This window comes from Bufo bufo, chromosome 10 (assembly GCF_905171765.1).
Source record: "Bufo bufo chromosome 10, aBufBuf1.1, whole genome shotgun sequence".
NCBI classification, from domain to species: Eukaryota; Metazoa; Chordata; class Amphibia; order Anura; family Bufonidae; genus Bufo; species Bufo bufo.
The window spans coordinates 20739042-20766511 of NC_053398.1; the positions used below are offsets into that span (position 1 = coordinate 20739042).

A 27470-nucleotide genomic window follows, 5' to 3' on the forward strand; every position below is an offset into this window, starting at 1 on the left:
CTGGAAGTGGCTCCCTAGAAGTCAGGGGCATAGCTCTAGGGGGTGCAGAGGTAGCAGACCCTTGTGCCGCATAAGAAGACACTGGTATTACAGAAAGTTCATGCTGGACAAGTTACACCTCTGGCTGGAGGGAAGGGGTTAGGTCAAGAGTTTGCCATGGGGGGTGGGGTGTCGTTTAAATTTTTGCCTTAGGCAGCATGAAGGCTACGTGCGCCCCTGCCCCTGGCCACAAAGCACTGAGGGAAGGGGGCCCAAGCTGAACTCCTGGACCAGGGCCCATGAGCCTTTACTATGCCCCTGCTAGGAGTCTAAGTCTAATTAATCTCTATACCATGGAGCACTACAAAAAAGTCTCCATCAACAGCCGGTATCTTTAAGGGTCATCGCCCCACTAAGCTGCGTTCAAGGCATCGAACCCAGCTAGCCAGAATCAAACTCCGTACTGAAGAGTGGCAAGCGTCCTGAAACAGCTGGTCTTTTTTGGGTATTTTTTTTTAACTAGAACTCAGGGTCTTCTGACTTGTTTTATCTTCTTACTTGTCCTGCACTCTCAAAGAATGCAGTCTCACAGACACAGAGAGAAACTGCAGCTGCATCTTCTCTCTTTTTCTTGACTTCTATTTACTATATTACCATAAATTTATAATGCAAGATGTCTGCTGTATGTTTTGAGGGTCTTTTTTTGGTATTTTTCCTAGCATTCTGAACCAGGGTCTTCTCACCTGTGCTGCACTGTCAAAGAATGCAGTCCCACAGACACAGAGAGAAACTGCAGCTGCATCTCCCCTTCTGCTTCTTATCTTCTATTTACCGTATTACTGTATTACCTTAGATTTCTTATTTATAATGAGACTGCTGGCAAGAAAAGGGAAGCTACAGTCTGATAGAAAATGTCAGTTTCACCTACTAATAATACTACTAAACACTGATATGTATGCATAAACCCTAAAAATATAAATGGTAGCACTTTTGTCTGTCTTCCCTGGAAGGATTCAGCAGATTAAGAAAGGTACTCTCAGATTTTTCATACTAGCCATGAGACAAATAATTTCACGCAACTGGAGTTCAACTGAGAGTCTTCAGAGAATTACCTGGGTGACAGCTCTAGATCAGCTGGTTCGCATGGAAGAACTAGGCGCGGAGGACCACGGTACAGGACTAGGCGGCGGTTCCGCACATCCTCTAATTTCTCAGATTGGTTATCCAATGGAGTGGTCAGGTGATTTTATAATTTACCGGTCACGTCTTTTGGTCCACAGATGGGCTCCCCATGCCTTCCCTATTCTTACACTCCCTCATCCTCTCTTACAAGCCACCAGCTTATTGATTGTTAGGATAATATATCATAAATCATTCATCTCACTGAATCTTAATGATAAAACGTGAAACTTTTCAAGCTATGTTGCAAAACTTTATTATGCAATTGTTTCAATAAACAAAGATTGAACCATAAAAATATACTGTAAATGGCATCAAATCTGAACCTTCCCTAAAAGGCACAGAATTCAGACCTGGCATTTGACAGCTCCAGCTATGTGTAGACGCTATTGTTTCAGGATGGTTGTGTGGAAATACGAGGATATGGATGCAATCCCAGCAGAATATTACTGAATGGCCCTATATCGCGCACGTGCCAGAACTTCTTCCTCTATAACCTGACAATAAGACGCTTAGAATGTAGATTCGCCTCCAGCAATGACGAGTGCAGTTTCCTCGGCCTCATTTCTGAAGGTAGGTCATGGCTACACCGCGTCTTGTCAAGGTGAAGGTGTATCATTGCTATGGAGAAGGTAGAAAATAAAAGATGTGAACTGATTGCAAAGCGTCCTGGGAAGCGCCAGTATTTTCCCAGGTCCTTGGTTGACAGATAGGTCATTTGCATAGAAAGTGTGAAACGAGTTCAATATTCTAGAACGCAATCGCTCCATGTCTGAACCTTGAAGGGGTTGTGTTACGAAACATGTTCTATATTTTTCACACCAGCACCTGGATTTGAATACTTTTGTAATTGCATGTAATTAAAAATTTTGTATAGCCGCTGAGTTATTCAATAAAATCTATCTGTATAGCGCCACCTGCTGCTTGTTGTTTTCCTTACTTTTTGTCCATCTCACTGAACTGGTTGAACGTGCTCACTTTAAATCTTCAACTATCATCAGACATGTTCTGTTAGAACAGGGAACAGCAACCTTCGGCACTCGAGCTGTTGTGAAACTACAACTCCCAGCATGCTCTGTTCACTTCTGTGGGAGTTCAGAGAACAGCGAAAGCAAGTAGGCATGATGGGAGATGTAGTTTCACAACACCTGGAGTGCTGGAGGTTGCTGACCCACATGCTAGAAGCTGTGACATGCATAACCCCTTTAAATTAAATTACATTATATTATATTAATAAAAATGTACGCGGTCTTTCATAGTTGATCTGAGATGAAGACTTGTGGAGGACCAAAAATAAACTTATTAGGGGAGGGGATCTTGGTCATGTTCACAAGGGTCTAAGAAAAATTGGAATTTGCAGCAAAATTCATGGTGGAAATCCGCCATCGGATTTCAGATGCGGATTTGCAATTAGTCACACTGCAGATAAATTAGCCTAGTTTCAAAGGGGCTAATTTGCATGTGCCTACTCGGCTTCAAACTCATTTAAGTCAATGAGATGCTGAATACAAGTGCGGATATTTCATTCACTTGCTGCAGAAAAAAATTGACCTGTGGTGCAGATTTCCGATCCTCCTCATGTCGGCTAACCCTGTGCATTTTCACAGCAGATTCCACTCTCTGCAATGCAAAGGCAGCAAATCCACAATAAAATTGGCATGCAACACCTAAGATCCGTCGATATGGAGATTTTGCCGCGTGGTCATGCCCTAAACCTGTCATAATATTTCACCAATAGTGGCTAAATAATACCGCCATCTAGTGCCATTCAACAATGCTTAGATAATACTGCCATATCGTGCAAACACAATAGTAGTGTTCCAATAATATTGCTAAATAGAAGAAGGGCAAGCTTAGGCTATGGTTAGGCTCAGGGCTGGACGGCAGGCACTGTGAGGCAATTAACCCGTGCAAAAATTTATCTGAGAAAGCGTGTCCTAGGATGCAATGGGGACAGAAATCTGTGACCATCTGCTTCCGAAACAATTGAAAGAAATAAAAAAATGTGAATTGTAGGCATGTCCACAGCAGAAAAGAAAATCAATGCGCCATATATAATAGTAACTTTGTGTCACATTCACACTATTCTTGTTGCTGTAGCCCCGAGGTTGGACTTCCACGCCGGTCCAGATATGGGTCATCTAACCTCAGGCAGAATTTTGTCAAGGAATCCTACCTTTATCCTGAGGCCAACTTTGGTTTTGTGCTTGACAGTTCACCCTTTCTGTCAAATGCCACACCCTAACCCTAACCCCCTGAGCAAAGGGGACCTGAGATTGTGACTTTGGGGTTTCATAAGCTGTAAGCCATAATCATCCAAATTATACCAAATAAAGGCTTGAAATATCTCTCTTTGCCTGTAATGAGTCTCATGTGTTAGTTTCACCTTTTAAGTTGCATTACTGAAATAAATGAACTTTGCACGATATTCTAATTTTTCGAGTTTCACCTGTACTTCACAGACAGACTACATACATGTGCAGATTAACATTCAAATTACACATTTCATGAGAGATATAATTTTGGAAATGAAAGAATTCTACTCAGGGCCTTGGGCTGTGTTCTAGGTATCACTCCACACAATGCAATCCAGCTATGGATGTAGCACAGCAAGAAATAACAACATTTTCCTTTGGTGTTTTTTGGGGTATTTGTTTAACTAGAACTCAGGGTCTTCTCACTTGTTTTATCTTCTTACTTGTCCTGCACTCTCAAAGAATGCAGTCTCACAGACACAGAGAGAAACTGCAGCTGCATCTCCCCCTCTTGGCTTCTATTCAATATATTACCATAAATGTATAATACAAGATGTCTGCTGTATGTTTTGAGGGTCTTTTTTTTGGGGGGGGTATTTTTCCTAGAATTCTTACCCAGGGTCTTCTCACTTCTACTGCACTCTCAAAGAATGCAGTTTCACAGACACAGATGAAAACTGCAGCTGCATCTCCCCTTCTGCTTTCTGTCTTCTATTAAGGGTACTTTCACACTAGCGTTTTTGTTTTTCGGCACTGAGTTCCGTCCTAGGAGCTCAATACCGGAAAAAAAAACTGATCAATTTTATCCTAATGCATTCTGAATGGAGAGCAATCCATTCAGGATGCATCAGTTCAGTCCCTCTTACGTTTTTTTGGACAGAGAAAATACCGCAGCATGCTGCAGTTTTCTCTCTGGCCAAAAATACCGAACACTTGCCGGAATGCCGGCATTAATTTACATTGAAGTGTATTAGTGGCGGATCCGCCATTAAGTGTTCTGGCAAAACGGATCCGGCTTTCCGGTCTGCGCATGCACAGACCTTTAAAAATGCAAAAAAATAATAAATAAATTTAATACCGGATCCGTTTTTCTGGATGACAACCGGAGAGACAGATCTGGTATTTTAATGCATTTGTCAGACCGATCCGCATCCGGATCCGTCTGACAAATGCCATTAGTTTGCGCCCAGATTGCTGGAACTGCCTGCCGGAATCCTCTGCCGCAAGTGTGAAAGTAGCCTAAGTCCAGTGAATAAGCATATTATTAACATCAAGTGATAGAACAGACATTAGTGCATTAGAGCGAGCAGGAGAAATACTGCAAAATATTGATATATTCATCGAGGAGGAGAAGTCTGCAGCAAAAAAGCATGCATATGGTAAATGTGTGACTATGCACCGAGTAGGAGTTAATATTTTCACTCCGATGACATTTGTGTCCAATGTATTTGTAGTTGCAAATCGTATAGCAAAAGTTGAGATATATATATATATATACACATACAGTGTATATATATATATATATATATATATATATATATATATATATATATATTGCTTTAACACTCCACAACACTCTCAATGGACTGTTCTGCAGTAGCTCCAGCACCGGAACGAAACAAGCCATCCATTGTGCTGTGGGTGGAGATGATTACCATTCACTTGAATGGAGGCAGCACTGCAGTAACCACCTCTGACCACTACACAATGGATGGAGCTGTTAAGTTCTGGAGCTACTCCAGAACTGATCAACAAGGGTGCAGGGTTTCGGTCCCACGTCGATATTAATGGCCTGTCCTGTGGCTAGACCATTAATAATAAAATCCTGGACAGCCACTTTAAAGTCGTACCAGTTGACTGGTTTTGTTTGTTTTACGACCATGACGAAATGCAATGAATACTGGGAGTTGTAGTTCATTAGTGACATCATGAGGGAGGAAGTAGCTAGCTTTTCCTATGGGCCACGAGACACATAATAAATAAAAAGGAGATAATATGTCAGATTTCTGTCAAAGGAAATACAGCAGTTTTATCCTAAATCTTATGATACAACTTTCTTTTGTTGAATTCTACGGAAATGCACATTAAAGGCTCCTGTACATGGTGCCAACCTCAATGCCAAGGGAATGGAGTATTACATGGCAGGAGTTCAGATAAATGGCCGCTATTCAAGGCCACTCTGAGTCCTCCAGAGCGGGAGCTGCTTTTTTAGACTCATGGTGGCGGGTGATCTATATCAGCCACTGACTGGATGAGCAGGCATTTTCCTGCGTGTCAAGAGGCGCTGGAATGGGAGTGGCTGTCCGGGGAATCGGTGGAGGTTGGTACCTTTTTTTTTATTGTGCCAAACTGACCTTATAAGAAAAAAAAGTTTGAACAGACACTCATTTTCTTTAGAATTTTTTTCTACTTTTTAACAGCTCTTTTTATTCCTACGTTTTGTTGTGCGCTGATTAACTGGGCCTTCATAAAAAAAATCTGAAATCCCACACACGACTCCCACTCATCTGCCAATGAGCGACTTGTCAATCAATATCAGTTCTTCTCTATTTTAATATTGAACTGAATCACTTTGACAGCATATCCCCCCCCCCATAGATGCAAATTATGCAGCTTCTCATTTGTCATTACCCCCCAAAATAAGTAAAAGAGCCAGTTGCTAGGTCCATGAGTCTTAAAGGGGTCGTCTCACTTCAGCAAATGGCATTTATCATGTAGAGAAAGTTAATACAAGGCACTTACTAATGTATTGTGATTGTCCATATTGCCTTCTTTGCTGGATTGATTCATTTTTCCATCACATTATGCACTGCTCGTTTCCAGGGGCTGCGACCACCGCTGCAGCACAGATACAAGACAGCCAGGATGGGAGATGCTGCTCTGAGGGTCCTGGCCACCAGAGAGAGTAGCCCTTTTTCCTATAGTGTGCAAGCACGGCCACTGCTGCTGGATAGCAGGGTGGTCAGAACCCTTGGAAACGAGCAGTGTATAATGTGATGGAAAAATGAATGAAGCGAGCAAAGGAGGCAATATGTACAATCACAATACATTAGTAAGTGCCTTGTATTCACTTTGTCTACATGATAAATGACATTTGCTGTCACATGTGACCCCCTCCTTTTCTCGCTCTGGGTGACACAACTGTTCCTAAAACTACCTCCAACAGGAGCTCCTCGTGTTGCACCCCCTCGACTCTGCTTGCAATTTTGTGTAGGGGGATGAAGCCAACAAGCGTTGGTCACCTATCTCCAAGGGTCCATTTGCAGCCGTGTGAGCTACGGTACATACAATTCTACCAGAATCAACAGGAGAAAAAGGTATGTGCCATATATTTTATATAGCAATCGGGTTCTGAGGGATGGTGGTTGACAACCCCTATGTGCTCTGTTATGATGGACGTTTAAAAATCTTGAAAAATATTTTTTAAAAAAGGAAAAAGCACACCAACATCAAAGTTCAGTAGTGGTGCGGTGCACGCCCTGTGGGGACCGGGTCCGAACTATTCCACAAATGGATCCAAAATCAAAGAAGAGGGCAGTATTCGCTGAAGCAGGTACTGTAAAAAAAATCTGCAAAAAGCCTTTATTATTCTCCTATTAGAGGATATGGATATTATAGAGGTGGCCCCTTGTTGTAAGCCCCTCTTTTAGCCAGAGCAGAGGGCTGCAGCTCTTGCTATGACATATTCAGCCTGACCATGTGTTTGATGGCCGCCACACGGACTCTGAAAATGGATATGTGAATGGATCAATCACCATGTTCAGAGAAACAGTGTGAAAGTGGTGTGTGTATATATATATATATATATATTCATAAGTGTATCGCATCAAAAAAAAATAAAAAATTCTCATCCACACGCTGAAAAATTTGAAAGCATGTCAAGCTATGCTGCGGATTTCCACCATAGATCTTTTGCAAGGCACAGGGTGAAATGCGCAACAAACTCACAGCAAAACTGACAACAAATCTGCAAGTAGCAAATGCAGACTTTTCCATAAAATCGCATGAAATCTGCAGAATATGCACCAAAATCAGTAAAGAAAATTCAGTGTGAACATGGTTTTACACAGACAGTGTGGCTCATGATTGATCATAAATTTCCTGCATCTTGAGATACTTTTGCCTGACCGCTACCTACTGGATGGCTTACTTTGTGCCAGAATTTTGTCAAAAACGTTGGCCATTTTTGGCATGTGCCAAAAACAGATAAATGTGGTGTAAAGCATGTACCCGGTGGAGTAACTACCGCATTAGAAGCCATAGTAGCTGCTACGTGGCCTAGGCAGCAGGAGGAGGACAAAACATCTATATTCAGAGCCTAACACATGTGGTAGCAGGGGATCTGGCACAAATACACTACGTGGCACTGGCACAGTAGACAGACGATCCTGTGTCCTGTGCTGGGGGCACTATGGGGGGGGGGGGGTGCAAATTCAATTGGAAAAATAGCTCAGCACTGGAGAGAGTTAAGTGGTGGTAAAGGACCTGAGTGATGTCATCATTATGTGACCAGTGCAAGAAGAGACAGAGGATAAGTGGTGAAGGACCTGAGTGATGTCATCAATTTGTGACCAGTGCAAGACGAGACAGAGTTCTGCAGTGCAGAGAAGTGGTAAAGGACCTCTAGGATGTCACAATGTGAGGGTACGGGGCTTGTGGAGGGGAGAGGTTAGTGGTTCCTCTTCCTCTATAAGTTGTCAAATACTAGGCGTTGTAGTTATTTCCTTATAATCACTCTTTCTGGTTCTCTGATGGCCCATAATAAGTCTGGTCATGCTGGGAGCTGTAGCTCTCTCCTGTCATATCCCTGTCTATGTAATGTCAACTGATGCCCATAATACAAAGAAAAAATGTGGGGGATTGGGTCATGGCCCATAAACAGGTAGGAACTAGTGTTAGGGACCACTCAATAGAGGCGACCTTGACGTGGTGAGTGGCTTATTACGCTCTGGCCAAAATGTACACCAATGCCTCATCCAGCATGGAGGCAGGGCAGAATGCTGGATGCAGAGTGCTATCACATTTGTATTTTCCGTTTGATGCCCATAATAGCCTGGATTTATAATTATGTCCTCTTATACCCTTCTCCCTATAATGTCTACTGATGCCCTATAATAACAGTCTGGACATACTGGGAGCTGTAGTTTGCTCCTCTTATACCTCTGTTCCTGTAATGTCTTCTGATAGCCCATAATAATGTCCTAGAAATGCTGAGAGTGGCTCGTGTGGCACATGACCCGTCACTGCTGTGGCCAGTCATTGGCTGCAGCGGTCACGTCTCATGTGGCAAATTGGGTTTTGCAAAGGGTGAAATCGGAAACATCCATTCACATGCTGCGGATGAATCGACACCAACATGGTCCTCATTTTGCTGTGTTGCTCAAAGCCTTTCCACTCACTACTGCACCCTGGTTGTTAAAAGTGAACCTCCCCTTTAACAACAAAACATTTGTAAAGCTATTTTGCTCCCATAGGACTCAAAGCTCATAAGCTTGTCTCAGATCGGCACTTAATGATATGTACAGGGGGGGAAAGTTATGTGATTGTAAATGCCAGGCTAAACAGGTGGCTTTTCAGTTTTGATTTAAATGTGTCCAGGGTTGGAGCTGTCTTGATTGTGTTTGGCAGGGCATTCCACAAGGTAGGGGCAGCATGACAGAAAGCTCTGGCTCCAAAGGTTTTTGGTTGAATTCTGGGGGTGGTCAAGTTATTGGATCCTTTTGATCTGAGGTTGTGTGAGGTGTGACGTAGGTGCAACAAAACCTTCAGGTATCCAGGGCCTAGGTCGTGTAGGGATTTGAATGTTAGCATGACAATTTTGAAAAGGATTCTCCATTTTATAGGTAACCAGTGTAGTGAGCAGAGGATTAGTGTTATGTGACAGTGGCGGGGTTGGCTTGTTAGCAGTCTTGCGGCAACATTCTGTACTAGCTGCAGGCGGTGTAGGTCTTTATTAGGAAGGCCTCCATAGAGGGCATTGTCCAGCCGTGATGTGATGAAGGTGTGAACTAGGGTTGGAAGATCTTCTGAAGGAATGAGGTGCTTCATTTTTGCAATATTCCTTAGGTGAAAAAAGAAGTGTTTCACCACAGCAAAAAATTGGTTCCTGAGGTTTAACTCCTTATCCATCAGTAAACCCAAGCTGCGCACAGTGTTGGAGCTAGTAATGTCTGAGTTCCCTACCCTCAGTGGTGTTGACTCAGGACTGGTGCAAGGATTTTTGCCACCCTAGGCAAAAGCTAATTTTGACTCCGCCTATTGACCACGCCCATTGACCACCCCTTTTTGTCACCCACCTATTTATACAGACTGTACCCTTCATTGTGGTAAGGCCACGTTTTCTCCCTCCAGCTACATACCATGTCATTCACAGATCCCCATAAGTGTCATCCACAGATCCCCATAAGTGTCATCCACAGATCCCCACAAGTGTCATCCACAGATCCCCACAAGTGTCATCCACAGATCCCCACAAGTGTCATCCACAGATCCCCACAAGTGTCATCCACAGATCCCCACAAGTGTCATCCACAGATCCCCACAAGTGTCATCCACAGATCCCCATAAGTGTCATACACAGATCCCCACAAGTGTCATACACAGATCCCCACAACTGTCATCCACAGATCCCCATAAGTGTCATACACAGATCCCCACAAGTGTCATACACAGATCCCCACAAGTGTCATATTAATAATAATAATAATAATAATAATAATAATAAAAGTGTCATCCACAGATCCCCATAAGTGTCATCCACAGATCCCCACAACTGTCATACACAGATCCCCACAAGTGTCACATACACAGATCCCCACAAGTGTCACATACACAGATCCCCACAAGTGTCACATACACAGATCCCCACAAGTGTCACATACACAGATCCTCACAAGTGTCACATACACAGATCCCCACAAGTGTCACATACACAGATCCCCACAAGTGTCACATACACAGATCCCCACAAGTGTCACATACACAGATCCCCACAAGTGTCACATACACAGATCCCCACAAGTGTCACATACACAGATCCCCACAAGTGTCACATACACAGATCCCCACAACTGTCATACACAGATCCTCACAAGTGTCACATACACAGATCCTCACAAGTGTCACATACACAGATCCCCACAAGTGTCATCCACAGATCCCCTCCCGCCCAGCGCCGCCTCCTAGCTAATTTATTCACTTCCCTTGCCGCTGAGGTAAATGCAGAGAAGCGCCGTAATCTTGCACAGGCGCACTGGATACAGTAGTCTGCGCCCGTGTTGACTACTGGCAGAGGCATCGTCGAGCGAGGTGTGCTGGAAGACGGCGCATGCGCACTTCGCTCGACGATGCCTCTGCCAGTAGTCTGCACGGCCCGGGTGCAGACTACTGTATCCAGTGCCCCTGTGCGAGATTACGGCGTTTCTCTGCATTTACTTCAGCGGCAAGTGAAGTGAATAAATTAGCTAGAAGGCGGCGCTGCGGGCCGGATAAAAAGGTCCTAATGCTAAGCCTGGCCAGAGCTGCGCCGGCGCCCCCAGGAAGAGTGCGCTCTACGCGGTGGCGTACTTTGCTTATGGGTGGCGCCGGCCCTGTGTTGACTGTGTCTGGAGCTGTTTTGCTGTTAGGCGATGACAAGAACCTCCGATGACAAGAACCTCTGTTTTGCCAGCATTTAGTTTAAGCCAGTTTCCATTCATCCACTCCTGAAGCTTGGCATGTGTTTATTTTTGGGATTGGGTCTGTCATATCGGGTTTGAATGACATATATAGCTGCAGGGCCGTCTTTACCAAGGGGCAAAAGGGGCAGCTGCCCCGGGCCCAGCTGCTCCTGGGGGGCCCAAGGCAGCTGCCTCTTGAGCTCTGCTAGCTACTGCCCCGGGTGTCAAGCTGTCAGCTACACAGGGGTGCTGCCGTGCCTGCCTGCACTGAGTCCAGGCATCATGATCGTACTGTGTTAAAGTTGTGATCAGGACCTTAATGACATCATCACCATGTGACCAGTAACCTAGCAATTACTGGTCACATGGCTATGAGGTCATCACAGATCCTACCAGGAGTGTTCTGTGGAGCTTTTTTGTGTCAACATTACATCAGAAAAAGGTGACAGGGGCTGTTATGTTAATATACTGTAAACTACTGTGTGGGGGGCCTGTATATTGTGGGGGGGCCTGTATACTGTGTGGTGGGCTGTATACTGTGTGGTGGGCTGTATACTGTGTGGGGGCCTGTATACTGTGTGTGGGGGCCTGTATACTGTGTGGGGGGGGGCTGTATACTGTGTGGTGGGCTGTATACTGTGTGGTGGGCTGTATACTGTGTGGGGGCCTGTATACTGTGGGGGGGGGGCTGTATACTGTGGGGGGTCTGTATACTGTGTGTGACTGTATACTGTGTGGGGGCCTGTATACTGTGGGGGGGGGGACTGTATAGTGTGTGGGGGCCTGTATACTGTGGGGGGGGGGGCCTGTATACTGTTGGGGTGGCTGTATACTGTGTGGTGGGCTGTATACTGTGTGGTGGGCTGTATACTGTGTGGGGGCCTGTATACTGTGGGGGCCTGTATACTGTGTGGTGGGCTGTATACTGTGTGGGGGCCTGTATACTGGGGGGGGGGGCTGTATACTGTGGGGGGTCTGTATACTGTGTGGGGGTCTGTATACTGTGGGGGCTGTATACTGTGGGGGGGGGGCTGTATACTGTGGGGGGGGGCTGTATACTGTGGGGGGGGGCTGTATACTGTGGGGGGGGGCTGTATACTGTGTGGTGGGCTGTATACTGTGTGGTGGGCTGTATACTGTGGGGGCCTGTATACTGTGGGGGCCTGTATACTGTGGGGGCCTGTATACTGTCGGGGGGGGGGCTGTATACTGTGTGGTGGGCTGTATACTGTGTGGGGGCCTGTATACTGTAGGGGGGGCTGTATACTGTGTGGGGGCCTGTATAGTGTGTGTGGGGGGGGGGGCTGTATAGTGTGTGTGGGGCCTGTATAGAGTGGGGGACTATACTGCTGTACTGTATACTGTGGGGGTCTGTATACTGTATACTGTGGGTGCGGTATAGTGTGGAGTGCTATACTGCTGTACTGTATAGTGTGGGGGGCTGTATCGTGTATAGTTTGGAGTGCTGTATACAGTGAGGTGTTGTATACTGTGAGGTGCTGTATACTGTGGGCTGCTATACTGCTCTACTATATACTGTGAGGTACTGTATAGTGTGGGGTGCTATACGGCTCTACTATATACTGTGGGGTACTGTATAGTGTGGGGTGCTAAACTGCATACTGTGTGGTGCTGTATACTATAGGGCGCTATACTGCATACTGTGGGGTGCTGGGGTGCACTGTAACACTAGGGTGAGCCGAGCCCTGGTCTCCTTCCTGCAGAGCGGTGCCCACTTCCAGCCTGAGCCCAGCTGCCCAGAGCACTGATCCTGAGCCGCTGGAGTCTTCAGAACTAGAAGTATTTACAGTCATTCACTGTACTCTACCAGATGTGTGGATTTTTTTTTGTGTGTGTTGTGGTGGAGGGCGTGATTGCCTAAGGTGTGGGAAGGCGGGATCCAGGGGGCCCAAGTAAATTTTTGCCCAGGGTCCAATCAATATTAAAGACGGCCCTGTATAGCTGGGTGTCATCAGCATAGCAGTGGTATATTAGACCGTGTTTTTGGACAATTTTGCTGAGTGGCAGCATGTATATGGTAAACAACAAAGGGGATAGGATTGAGCCCTGGGGCACACCATATTTTTGTGGTACAGGGTTGGACTGGAAAGGCCCCAAGGCTACTCTTTGAGTTCTGCCAGCCAGGAAGGAGGAGAACCATTGGAGGACTAAACCATCAATGCCACAGTACTCTTGCAGTCTGTTGAGCAAGATTTCATGATCAATTGTATCAAAAGCCGGTGAGAGATCAAGCAGTACCAGGATGGAACACTCGCCTCTGTCTCTGGCCATGAGCAGGTCATTGCAAATCCGGACAAGAGCTGTTTCACAGCTGTGGTGCTTCTTGAAGCCAGATTGTAGGGGGACAAAGATGTTGTTCATTGAGAGCCTGGCTTCAAGTTGGAGACATGCAGCCTTCTCAATAACTTTTCCCAAAAAGGGAAGGTTGGAGACCGGTATGTAGTTGCTCAGAATATCCGGATCTAGGGATGGTTTCTTGAGTAGTGGCCTGATTGCTTCTTTCAGACAGGTAGGAAACTTCCCCGCTTGCAAGGAGCAGTTGACTATCTTATGGAATGCTGGCATGAACAAATCAGGGCATTTCAACATGAACTGTGTGGGGCCAGGGGCCAGGTCGCAGGTAGTCTGGCGAAGGTTTAGAAGGATGTTTGAGATGGCTTCTTCGGTAATTACCTTAAAGTCAGATCATGGCAGTAGGTTGTTGTGGCATCCGTTATGAGGCTCTGCATAGGTTTTCAGTGTTGTAGATTTGATAGCAGACCGAATAGATGAGACTTTGTTTGTGAAGAAGAGGGCAAATTTCTCACATAGGTCCTTAGAGGATGTGATGTTGGGATTCCGGCACAATGGATTGCATAGACTGTCAACTGTGCGGAAAAGCTCGGCTGGTTTGTTGGCTGCTTTTGCAATTTCCTGTGATAGAAAAGAGGACTTTTTCTTGTTGATCATTGCCTGATAATTCTTTTGGTGACGAATTAGGGAATGTTTATCCTTTGAGCGCTGGTGTTTGCTCCATTGTCGTTCTAGTCTGCGTCCCTCTTTCTTTAGCTCCTTCAAGGAATTTCTTTAGCTCCTTTCTTTGGCTAGATGGTCAGGTGCCTTTACAATTTAGGTGTAATCTTCCTTTAAGAAGCAGACGCCGAACAATATGATGCTAATCAGGGCATGCTCGGAGAAATTCAATTTGTTTCTGTGGTTTGTTTGTATTTATAGCGCTGACATAATGTATAAAATGAGGGCTGCCTGATAACTAATCATTATGTGTAATTATATTTTATACTGCTGCAAACGACATGAACCATAGCTCCCAAAATTACCCGCTTTCACCAGCGTGCATCATTCTGAGGCCAATTTACCAGTTATTTTCTCATTGCAGTAATCTGGGATTAATTCACTCATGTCGAACAACAGGTTATGATGAGCAGGCTGGCCTTAAAGGGCACCCGTCTGATCACCCCCTTTAAGTATTGTGTGGAAAACGGAAAGAAACATGACTCCTACAAGGTTTTATTCTTGCTGATGAGAGCAATATACTCCGTCTAAGTGACTCTTGTCCAAATAGGCAGAAGAGACGTGGCTGCCTAGGATCAAAAGTAGGCGGAAGACATTGATGCCAGAACACAATTTTTGTATTTTTAAATAGATTTTCTTTCAGTTTTTACATAAATTATGGCATGATCCCTTTAAAGGGGTATTCTCATTTTAGATATGTGTGGCATATTCACAGGATATTGCACAAATGTCTTAAATATGTTGACCTCTGGAATGGGGTCCTCAACATTTGCAGGCGAAGAATGAATGTCCATGACTCCCTCCAATCACTTCTGTTGGATTCATGGAAACTACCAAGCTGTCATGGCCGTGTCACGGTCTCGTTTTTGTTCGCCGTGACACGTTGGCCGTGCATGCTGGTTGCCTGGGGCAATGTGTTGTTTATGCAGCATGTGTGTGCTTTGCTCTTTTCTCCTGGTTCCTTCTCTGTCGGGTGCGTGTGGGGTTAAGTACCTGGCTGGGTGTGGTCACTAGGTTCTTATAATGCCAGTGGCTGGTAACCTGGAGTTTAGTTGTTCTCCAGCCTCTGTTGGTGCTGGAGCTATGCTCCTGTCCTGGGTATTCCATCTGCCCAGTTATTGAGGGCCACCTAGTGAGACATCAATGTCATCCCGTAGTTACCATGTCTTCCTACCTTTTCCATTTCTATGTATGGTTTGGGTTATGTTCGGGGTTTGTGTTGTATGTCTAGTTGTTGTTCCATGTCTGGTCTGTTTTGGTGTGCGCCTTCGGCGAGAGGGCTCCTGGGTTCCCCAGAGGGGTGACAACAAGCCAGTGTGCAGCTCTGCCTGAGGCCGGCATGCATCCTGTCCGCATGGGGGTCCAGGCACTTACTGGTGGGCTGAATTCTGTGTTTGTTGTTTGTACTGTGTCCTGTATGGTGTTTGGGTTTCAGTACATATTCATGGGTTCCAGTTGTTGTGGTGTGGACTGATGGTGTTCCTTCCAGCAGCCGGGGCAGGTAAGTGACCAAGTATACCTGTGCTCTTGTTCCACTGGTTTTTCTTGCCACTGGTTTCTTACCTGCCGATCAAGTTTTGCTTCTCACTGTCTTCTCTTTATATGTGCATGTTATGGGGATTCCTTTCGTTGTGGAATGTTCTAGGGGTTAGGTGAATCCGCTCTGGAACATGACAGTTTGTTTTGTGTTCCCCTTTCATTGCATCTAGGCTAGGTGGATACTCCTGTTCATCCGTGTCTTGGAAGAACAGGTCGTCTCAGTCCTGTCACTATTCCAGGGATCAACAGAGGCTGGAGGACAACTAAACTCCAGGCTACCAGACACAGGCAATATAAGCACCTAGTGATCGCACCCGGCCAGGTAGTTAACCCCACACACATCCGACAGAGAAGGAACCAGGAGAAAAGAGCAAAGCACACACATGCTGCATAAACAACACGTTGCCCCAGGAAACCAGCATGCACGGCTAACGTGTCACGGCGAACAACAACGAGACCGTGACACAGCCGTGACACAAACACCCCCTTATGGAGGCAGATGTTGGGACACACTGGATTTAGGACCTACACCATGATACATTTCGTACATAACTTCCATTAATGTCTATGCAAGTTACAAAAAAAGAGTAGAAAGGCGAGTTTGGTTCTTTCCGTAATCTCGACCACCTCTCAATTCATTTAGGCAGTGACTAGGAGACCAGGACCGGGTCAGGAGACCTCTGTTCTGTAGGTGGACCTATCTTACTCAGTTCTATATGTTCCCAGACATCTATAAGTGTTCTTCAAATGCTAATAAAGTGGGTTTCTAGGATTTTGATATTGATGACCTACTTTACCAGGTCAACACAGTGATTATGATGCAATTTTCACTTTCAGGATGCAACCATGATATCTGAACCTGCCTACAAAGAATTCAAATGGTTTATTTGAACTGTAATAGGAGCTCTTAAAAGTATAGGCCATCAATATCAGATCAGTGGGGGTCTGACTCCGGGCTCCCCAACTACTTGATGGAGTGTCAGGGTCCCTTTAGTCAGATGATCAATGTGGGTGCTAAGAGTTGGACCCCCCCCCCCCCCAAATCCAATAAATGATGGCCTATCTATTCAGGACACCCCTAGCATTCTAAGCTGAGAGCCATGGACATGATGGGATGTTTCACTTGTTGGTGCACCATGGTCCCTTCAGTCAGCTGATCAGTGAGGGTGCTGAGAGTTGGACCCTCACCAATCCAGTAATGATGTCCTATCAATTCAGGACACCCTGAGCAGAAACCCAAGAACATGATGGGAAGCTGTCTTTACCACTACAAAGCCTTCCGGGATATAGTGGTCCCCGCCAGGAAAATGCTCTTATTGGATCACTCAAAATATGAAGTAAGCAAATATCATATCCAGTACTAGAGTTGGAATTTAAAGTAAATCTTCAGTTTTCCTATAGAGTATCAGCAGTAGAAGAATCCCTCCATTGACCACTGCCACTACCTGATAATAGGATTACAATTGAACTTATTATTACTTATGCTATACAAAAGGCTTTCCATTGATAAACTGTACCAACTGTCCAGAGACTATTGATTTTCAGTAAATGTTCCACTGGTTTACAACAACCGACTCCTCATTCTTACTACTAGCACTCCCAACATTTGCACCTAACGGTGCTGGCATCACGAACCAGGGGCCCAGCCACCAAAGCACCTTAAACACCAATTACCATCAAGGGCACCTCAATCAACATCTGGCTGGTGTTCCCTGCACAGAGAGTGACCCGGAGGATTTTGTTCTGTCTTCCCATCCACTGCACGCCAGCCCCAAGGGACAACTTAACCGTGAGTGCTACTATCCTCAGCACCTTATCACTAGTATGCTCACGCACATTACCCCTAGGGTGTCCGGTAGTTGCATAAGGGCTACCCTAGTGCGGTCCACTGAGTATACCGGCCGAAAAGTCAGGGTGATGTGCATCCATGGAGACTTAAAAGACTACCCCACCGCACTGGTGTCTTTAACCACGGTAGCCGGCAGGTGGTCCCACGAGGTGGCAGTAGCCACAAATCTACACTACGAACTCATAATAGGGAGAGACTTTCCGGCTTCCTGGCCCTATGGCCGGTTGTGAGAGTTCCTGATACCCGTGAGTCAGGGGTAAACCCAGGTGATTGGTCTTGTTCAGGAGGAAGGCCAGAACCCTGGGAACCTGAAGACGAAGGGCCAGCAGTAGGGGTGACCGCCACTTCAGTGGAAGAGGGGGAGACAACCCCCCTGAGTGTAATTGTGGGAGAAGTGGAGGACTTGCCACTGGGTCCTGAGTTGGCAGACCTCAACGTCTCCGGGGAAAATTTCAGTACAGCACTACACCGGGACCCAACCCTATCCTGAGCCTGGGAGAATGTGGTAATAATTGATAGTGAACCACAACAACCTGGGGCCGAGTCGATGTTTCCCCGTTTTGTGGTTCATCAGAATATGCTGTATCGGGTAAACCAGCTGCGGGGTAAACATATTGAACGGTTGGTGGTGCCCCAGGCTTATCGCAAACTCGTGTTAGAGTTAGCCCACCAACATGTTCTCGGGGGTCATCTGGGAATGCAGAAAACACAGGACCGGATATTACAATGGTTTTACTGGCCCAGTGTGTTTAGAGAGGTGGACGAATTTTGCAAGTCTTGCCCGACCTGCCAAACAACTAGCCCCAAGCACCTTTTCCGCAGTACCTTAGTACCTCTCCTGATCATCGAGGTACCGTTTGAGTGAATCGCTATGGACCTCATAGGCCCAGTACCGAAGTCCTCTAGAGGACACCAACACATCTTGGTCGTCCTAGATTACGCCACTCGGTATCCGGAGGCGGTGCAACTGCGACATACATCGGCCAAACTTATAGCTAAAGAGTTAATGGAGATGTTCTCCAGAGTGGCGCTACCTAAAGAGGTTCTGACTGACCAGGGGACCCCTTTTATGTCCAAGGTCATGAGGGAAGTTGCACATCAAACAGCTACAGACGTCCGTTTATCATCCGCAAACTGACGGCCTGGTAGAAAGGTTTAACCAAACATTAAAAAACATGTTACAAAGAGTGGTGTGTAAGGATGGGACGGACTGGGAGCTCCTTCTGCCCTATCTTATGTTCGCAGTGCGCGAGGTGCCCCAGGCCTCTACTCGGTTCTCGCCCTTCAAACTGCTATATGGCAGACATCCTCTTGGTCTGTTGGACATAGCGAAAGAGGCGTGGGAACAACAACCCACTCCATATAAAAGTATTATTGAATATGTCACCCAGATACAGGAACGTATGGAAACAGTGTTGCCTCTGGTAAGAGAGCATATGGAGACAGCTGAGCGAGCTCAAAGTCGGGTCTATAAATCGGCAGACTCAGGTCCGGATCTTTAACCTGGAAGATCGGGTTTTAGTTCTGGTACCGACCGTGGACAGTAAGTTCCTGGCCTGGTGGCAGGGACCCTACGAAGTAATCAAAAAGGTTGGAGAGGTAAACTACAAGGTACACCAGCCAGGGCGGCGAAAGCCGGAGCAGGTGTACCATGTGAATTTATTCAAACCTTGGAAAGATAGGGGGACCGGTACTGACGACAGCCCACGGCCGAGTTTTCCAGGGAAAGAGGTTCCAGCCCCTCGGTCTGATGCAAGGGAAGTGGTTGCAACAGTGAAGATTGCTGACAGCTTCTCCTCTAAACAGACTCAGGAGGCCGGGGAGTTCGTCAGCAGGAACACGGATGTGTTCTCAGACTTCCCCGGACCCACTTCCACAATTCAGCATGACATTGTCACTAAGCCTCAGGCAAAAGTCCAGTTAAAACCATACCGTGTACCCGAGGCTCGGCGACAAGCCATCTCGGAGGAAGTGCAGCTAATGCTGCAACTAGACGTTATTGAGGAGTCTAAAAGTGAGTGGGCCAGCCCTATAGTTTTAATACCCAAACCGGATGGGACGTTACGGTTCTGTAACGATTTTCGTAAACTAAATGAGATTTCCAAATTTGATGCGTATCCCATGCCCCGGGTGGATGAGCTTATCGAGAGGTTAGGACAAGCCCGATATTTCTCTGCTTTGAACCTCACAAAAGGGTACTGGTAGGTACCCTTGACGGAGGCTGCCAAAGAGAAAACTGCCTTCATCACACCAGAGGGGCTGTACCAATATAAGGTGTTACCCTTTGGTTTGCATGGCGCTCCTGCCACTTTTCAACGACTTATGGACATTGTGCTTTGTCCACATCGTTGGTACACTTCGGCTTACCTAGACGATATTGTCATCCACAGTACCGACTGGGAAAGTCACCTAACCAAAGTGCAGGCCGTAGTGGACTCCCTTCGGAAGGCTGGACTAACCGCCAACCCAAAAAAATGTGCGATAGGGTTAGAGGAGACTAAGTACCTGGGGTATGTCATTGGGCACGGAGTCATCAGTCCTCAAGTGAAAAAAATAGAGGCTATACGGAACTGGCCCCGACCTGTTATCACTAGGCAAGTAAGGTCGTTCCTGGGAATGGTGGGCTATTACATGAGATTTGTCCCCCACTTTGCTACGGTGGCCGCGCCATTGACAGGGCTCTTGAAGGGACGCAAGTCAGTGATGGTTCGCTGGAATGATCAGGCGGAAGAGGCAGAAATTACAGTGGAACACAGGGCAGGCCGGTTGCAGGGAAACGCGGATGCCCTGTCCCGAGTACATTGTCTGGTGAGTGTTCACTACCTCAGGGTTGAACAAAGGGGAGGGGGGGGGGGGGGGGGGTATGTGACACAGTGAGGGGAATGGTCTGGGAAAATAGGTATTTTCCTCCCAGCGTGTGCTGCCGGGCTGATTTGCAGCCAGGTGGGGTTAAATACCGGATTGGATTTTAATTGCCGGTCCGGGTTTTTGGCAGCACCTGGCTGTCCTTAAATAGGCAGCTGGGCTCAGCTGCAGGATCTGTTGGGATCTGAGGCTTGGTGCCAGGTTGGAGGGCTGAGACCCACGGGCCGAGGAAACAGGCCACCTAAAGCCTGCCGTGGACTGCTGGAGGCAGAACTGACATCAAGGTGACTTGTCTTATATGAACTTTCAAATTTGTGTGAAGTAACACCAAGATGTACTTTCCATTGTGTGTGAAGTAAACACCAAGACTGCAAAGTAAGGCATTGTTTTGTGCATTTGCCTCAAGTGTGAATAAACACTAAAGTTTTGCGTCGCCACTGAAGTTTTGCGTCGCCACCTATCCCGTTGAACTTGATGGACGTTTGTCTTTTTTCAACCGTATTAACTATGTAACTTGTCTTTTGCCTCTGTACTGCGTCTGCTTACCCACACCAGTTACAGACTGGACCACTTAACCCATTCCATACTTGTCCCTTTCAAGGGTATTTGGTGAATCTGCAGCACTTCCAGGAACAGGCAGATAAGACATTGGGATATATTTAATCAATGCAACCTATGTATTTTACCCTGACCTAGGAATGGAATTCACAGTAAATGCTACATTTCTAGAGCCAGCATATATTTTTAGCATTTATTGAAAAAAGGTAACTTTTGTGTTTTTTAACCTCTTTTCCATATAGTTGTGGTGAACTATGGTGGTCACAACCTGGTGTAGGACAGTCCAAATTCCTCAATGGTGCATGCCATACTGTAATAAAATTCTTAGTAAATGGGCCCTGTTGTGTAAAAGATGGCGGTTTTCTGCTGGAAAAAGTTGGGTTCCTTGCTTTGAGAAAGGAGCCTGAAAGCCTGATTAAGGTTTTGCTGACTTGTCTCGACCAAATGCAATTGGCCTAAGAGTAGATGAAACCTTCCCATTAATAATAATTGACACTTAATTAGCAAGTCCTCTGTGTATTACAAAGATGCCCCTTGTTCCTTTTAGCCTTTTTTGTGTACCCCCTCCCAGACCGATCACATAGTGATATAATCCATCTTCACTTGCAGATTGGCACAAATAATGCAATTGCCATACATGCGGTTCTGTCAGGAGACATGTAATGCAATTCCCCTGCACTTCATGTGAGGTCTGTCCACGTGTAATGCAATTATTCTGTACTCAGTCAGCCCACATATAATGCAATTCTCTTGCACCATCTCCAATGTGTTCACATATAATGCAATTCCCTAACTACTTAACATATGTTAAAACAATATGCCACATTGTCTTAGATCTGCCCATATGAAGTCCTGACTCCTGGCAAAGTATAAGGCAGCTATATTGCACTGTCTCATATTTGCCACAAATACCTTTTTATATTAGGTCTTTATTAGAGTTATGTCAATACGCGCACTGCAATATTAATATATCTTCTCGGACCTGTCCAAAATCAGCTTTGCTGCATCTTCTTTAACCTGTCTATGAGCTATGCAACTCTGCTACATCTGCTTACACAAATTCTCCAGCATCTTCTAAAGACTATACTATACATGGAACAAGCCTCCAGCATCTTCTAAGACTATACTATACATAACACATTCCTCCAGCATCTTCTAAGACTATACATAACACAATTCTCCAACATTTGCTAAGACTATACATAACACAATTGTCCAGAATCTTCTAAGAATATACTATACATAACACAATTCTCCAGCATCTTCTAAGACTATACTATACATTGCACAATCCTCCAGCATCTTCTAAGACTACACTATACATTACACAATTCTCCAGCATCTTCTAAGACTATACTATACATAACACAATTATCCAGCATCTTCTAAGACTACACTATACATAACACAATTCTCCAGCATCTTCCAAGAATATACTATACATAATACAATTCTCCAGCATCTTCTAAGACTACACTATACATAGCACAATTCTCCAGCAACTTCCAAGAATATACTATACATAATACAATTCTCCAGCATCTTCTAAGAGTATACTATACATAACACAATTCTCCAGCATCTTCTAAGAGTATACTATACATAACACAATTCTCCAACATCTTCTAAGACTACACTATACATAACACAATTCTCCAGCATCTTCTAAGACTACACTATACATAACACAATTCTCCAGCATCTTCTAAGACTATACTATACATTGCACAATCCTCCAGCATCTTCTAAGACTACACTATACATTACACAATTCTCCAGCATCTTCTAAGACTATACTATACATAACACAATTCTCCAGCATCTTCTAAGACTACACTATACATAGCACAATTCTCCAGCATCTTCTAAGACTATACATTACACAATTCTCCAGCATCTTCTAAGACTATACTATACATAACACAATTCTCCAGCAACTTCCAAGAATATACTATACATAATACAATTCTCCAGCATCTTCTAAGAGTATACTATACATAACACAATTCTCCAGCATCTTCTAAGACTACACTATACATAACACAATTCTCCAGCATCTTCTAAGACTACGCTATACATAACACAATTCTCCAACATCTTCTAAGACTATACATAACAATTCTCCAGCATCTTCTAAGACTATACATAACACAATCATCCAGCATCTTCTAAGACTACACTATACATAGCACAATTCTCCAGCATCTTCTAAGACTACACTATACTTAACACAATCATCCAGCATCTTCTAAGACTACACTATACATAGCACGATTCTCCAGCATCTTCTAAGACTATACTATACATAACACAATTCTCCAGCATCTTCTAAGAATATACTATACATAACACAATCATCCAGCATCTTCTAAGACTACACTATACATAGCACAATCCTCCAGCATCTTCTAAGAATATACTATACATAACACAATTCTCCAGCATCTTCTAAGAATATACTATACATAACACAATCATCCAGCATCTTCTAAGACTATACATAACACAATTCTCCAGCATCTTCTAAGACTACACTATACATAACACAATTCTCCAGCATCTTCTATGAATATACTATACATAACACAATCATCCAGCATCTTCTAAGACGACACTATACATAACACGATTCTCCAGCATCTTCTAAGACTACACTATACATAGCACAATTCTCCAGCATCTTCTAAGAATATACTATACATAACACAATCATCCAGCATCTTCTAAGACTATACATAACACAATTCTCCAGCATCTTCTAAGACTACACTATACATAACACAATTCTCCAGCATCTTCTAAGACTACACTATACATGGTACAATTCTTCAGCATCTTCTACATCATATCATTCTTCAGCACTGTCTTCCTTCGCACTTTTCCTGGCTGTGATCTCATATTAAGAAGCTGTTTTCACTCATCCTGTTTTCATTCATCCTCATCCCACAATGGTTGGTGCATATTTAATTCTTCTGAATCGCTTCACCTGCTCCGATCTAGTACAGACATTGCTCTATTTTAGGGGTGCATCTACATAGCCCATTATTCTGCACCTTATAAGTCTCCATCTCTAGCCAACAGATATAGCAGAGCTATTTGTACTTTACGCTTTTTAGGGTGGCACTATTTGTAACTGAGATAACTGTGACTATGTGTCAAGTGACATACCCAGCACTTCTAACCAAGCTCAGCTCTGCTACATCTGATATACCCATGATTTGCCAGGGTCTACTTATTGCTTGCATATTTCCATCCTTCGCCATCACCTGTATGAGCTTTTCTATCAGTCTTCCGACTAAAGCAATGTCCACTTTTTTGTTGCACCTTTCCGCCGCCTTGGCTTCCATATTGGCGCCATACTGCGTCGAAGATGAAAGTGTCATGGACCCTACTGATACTTGACATTTGGTTGAGTTCTCCTTCTATAATGCAGTCTGTGGCTATGGATCAAGGGGTTAGAACATTCTTTGGCGCTTCCCTACTGCTTTCTTTTAAATTGCAGAACTTATGCAATGCAGTATCTTACCTGAAGCAGCAAAGTTGACTTTGTCATCTAACACTTTAGGTCACGGTGCCTCTCGATGACTTGAAAAAGGCAGTAGCGTTACCCAAAGTCCAGACCATACTGCTATCACCACAAACTCAGCTCTGCTGCACCGTTCACCTGCCCCACCCGAGTCGTTGCTGGGCTTTCCTTCACCTGAGTCAAAGAGTCAGTTTGCTGCCCAAGCCCTTTATCTAAATACCTTAGCTTGTTGGCGCCCCTCCTGGCACCCAGCACCCCCCACACCCCCCCCCCCCCCCGAGGGTGTAATATTTAGGAATGCCACACACAGAGAAGGTCTATTCAATTCAGTTGTTCTGCTTCGCCCTGGGGTATGTCTAATTACAGCACGCGGCTCCCCTGTGCATAGGGACCCCGTCTAGGCGCAGGCTTATGCCACCGACGTAGCAGAGGCGACGACTTTCTTATATGTCTCCGAATTGGGGGGGGGGGGGGGGGGGTACTATTAACCATTGAATGCCTAGCACCCCGTAGGGTCACCTGATATCACCCCTATGCAGTTGTTGATAAAATTGGGACCCCAAATATCCGGGTACAGGCTGCACCGCTATCGCCTAGCATGGCCACGGTGTTACATTTTTGGGTTGCTTTTTTTAACCCTTGTCATACGGATGACCCGGCGGCACATTTTCTATGCACACAAACAAAAACAAATTTTTAATTTTTATTTTTTATTTTTAAGATTATTTTGCAGCAGCCGATAATTGGCTTCGGTACCAATATCTGCTCTGTACGGAAAATTTATCTGAACCTTTGGCGAAGATTTTTTATTTTTTTTTGCAACCGCTAAACCTCAAACCGCCATTGGTCCAGGACGCCCTATTGGGTCATGCAAATGCTCCATGGTCCTGACTACTTAGTGACAATATTAATAATTTAACATTGGAAATATTATTTAGACCCCAGTAAAGTATTTTGGCTCTACCCCCCCTCCCCCCACCTTATACCTGTGGTTACCGCACAGATAACGCTACTCGCACACTTACCTGCGTCCTCCCAGGGGACGGCCCCTCCCTCAGAGCTCATGGTGCCTCAGTAATGTCAGCGGGCTCCCAGTGTGGCCCCCTCCTCACACTTCCTCAGTCCGGACATCCCGCGTTAAGGTTCGGAGAACTCCTGGTTCCCACCCGTTCCCCCCGAGCTCCGCGCACCGACTGCACCCCCTCCCTCCCGCGGCCGGTCGGGGGCTAAGCATCCGTGACGTCACCGCCCAGCCCACCAATCACAGCGCGGTCCCCGGCTCAGCATCCACCTGGCTGCCTCTGGCAGCGGGGTGTGACACCCTTTCGCCGCCGGAGGAGACGGGTGCCATGCTGGTGAACATACATAGGGCTGGGTGTGCCCTGGAGAGGGGGTGAAGGGGCTGGCACCGAACTGCGGCTGTGAAGGAATGTATGCGCCACAGGAGGGAAGCAATGGCTGCTGTGGAAAGTTATAGTGGCACAGAGGTGACACAGGACCTGCCTCACTGTAGGTGCACCCTATACCTCACCATGGTATATAATGACCCCAACACTATTATAAGTCCCCCTCACCTGACAAAAGAGGCTGTAGAGCAGGGGTCAGCAACTTTCTGCCCTCCAACTACAATTCCCAGCATGTTCCAGAGCAAATATGCTTGCTGGGAGTAGTAGTTCCAAAACAGCTGCTGGAGTGCCGGAGGTTGCCTACGCCTGCTGTAGAGGAAGGATGCACGACCCTTGTTGGTCTGAGGGCATTATGGGCAGACTGTACCTCCCCCCAGGGGCCACAGTAAGGCTACATGCACACGACCGTATGTGTTTTGCGGATCCGCAAAAAAAAACGGATGACGTTCTGTATGGCATCCGTTTTTTTTTTGCGGATCCATTGTAATAATGCCTAACTAGAAAAAAATAGGACATGCACTATTTTTTTTGCGGAGCAACGGAACGGACATACTGACGCGGACAGCACACGGTGAAATGAATGGGTCTGCATCCTATCCGCAAAAAAAACGGATCAGACACGGAAACAAAATACGGTCGTGTGCATGAGGCCTTAGGCTGAGTTCACACTGCAGTGAGAAAATGGCTGCATGACTTTTTTTTACGCCCGTCACACGGCCGCATCTTCAGAGCCCTGACAGTCTACGGTTTATGGGTGTATTGACGTCGGTTTTTTTGTTTTTTTTTTGTTTGTGAATAATGGCGTCAAATAATAGAAAGGGTCTTATTTTGTCCGTTTTCACATTTAACAGTTATATTGTATTTAACGGAGGTCCCCACCGCTGTGTGAACGTAGTCTAAACCTAGGGTATATTTACAGGACAGATTTTGAAAATCCGCCTAAAAAATTCCCAAAATATCAAAATTCAGTTCGGGATCTGTGAAGTTTTTTTTTTTCAACGCGTTTTCTGTGTGTGTTTTTATGCACTTTTTCAATGCTTTTTTAAATTAATTTTGGGTGTATAATGCAAAACTGCATTTTTAGAAAACGTGCAAAAGTGAATAGACACGTACGGACACGTTGTTTTTTTGTTTTTTTTATGCTGCCCAATAGGAGATTTAGCACGGATTCCACCCCAATATAGGGGCACACCGTTACTTTTATTCAATGTTGAAACAAATAAAAAGTGCAGCTTTCCATTTAAATGAATGGGAGGCTGTTTTGGGGGCTGATTTTGAGGCAGAAACGCTTCATAATCAGCGCCAAAAACCCTACTACTACTTTTAGAAAAACTTCACCTTTTTGTCGTTTTCTTTCTTTTTTTTCTTTTTCTTTTTTTTTTTTTGCAAAAAACCTCTGTGGCCTGATGTTTGCTGAAAACTTAAGCTATAAGACACTCTACAAGCAGTGCATTTACTGTATTTATGCTGTTTTTCTTCACTTTTAGCTAGATTTTTTATTTTATTTTTTTTGAGGGGGGGTCCACGTGTATTTTGTGCGGCATGCTCTGTGTGTTGCATTTGTTGTCACGCATTTTCCCATAAGTTTTCTATATATCGGACCGGGAGAGCACATGAAATGCC

General features: G+C 45.2%; 1 protein-coding gene across 2 annotated transcripts in view; it reads right to left on the reverse strand.

Moving 5' to 3' along the window:
- The window catches only part of CHRM4 (cholinergic receptor muscarinic 4), a 55013-nt gene extending 29393 nt beyond the window's left edge, over positions 1 to 25620 (reverse strand). Inside the window, exon 1 of one of the 2 annotated variants that reach the window (XM_040409158.1) lies at positions 25467 to 25620. In XM_040409158.1, the coding sequence (XP_040265092.1) occupies positions 25467 to 25506 (40 nt within the window). In that variant the 5' untranslated portion in view covers positions 25507 to 25620. Of the gene's footprint in view, positions 1 to 24441; positions 24545 to 25466 lie in introns of those variants that run through there. The other variant, XM_040409159.1, reaches the window with a different exon arrangement.
- Between the last annotated feature and the right edge of the window lie 1850 nt (positions 25621 to 27470).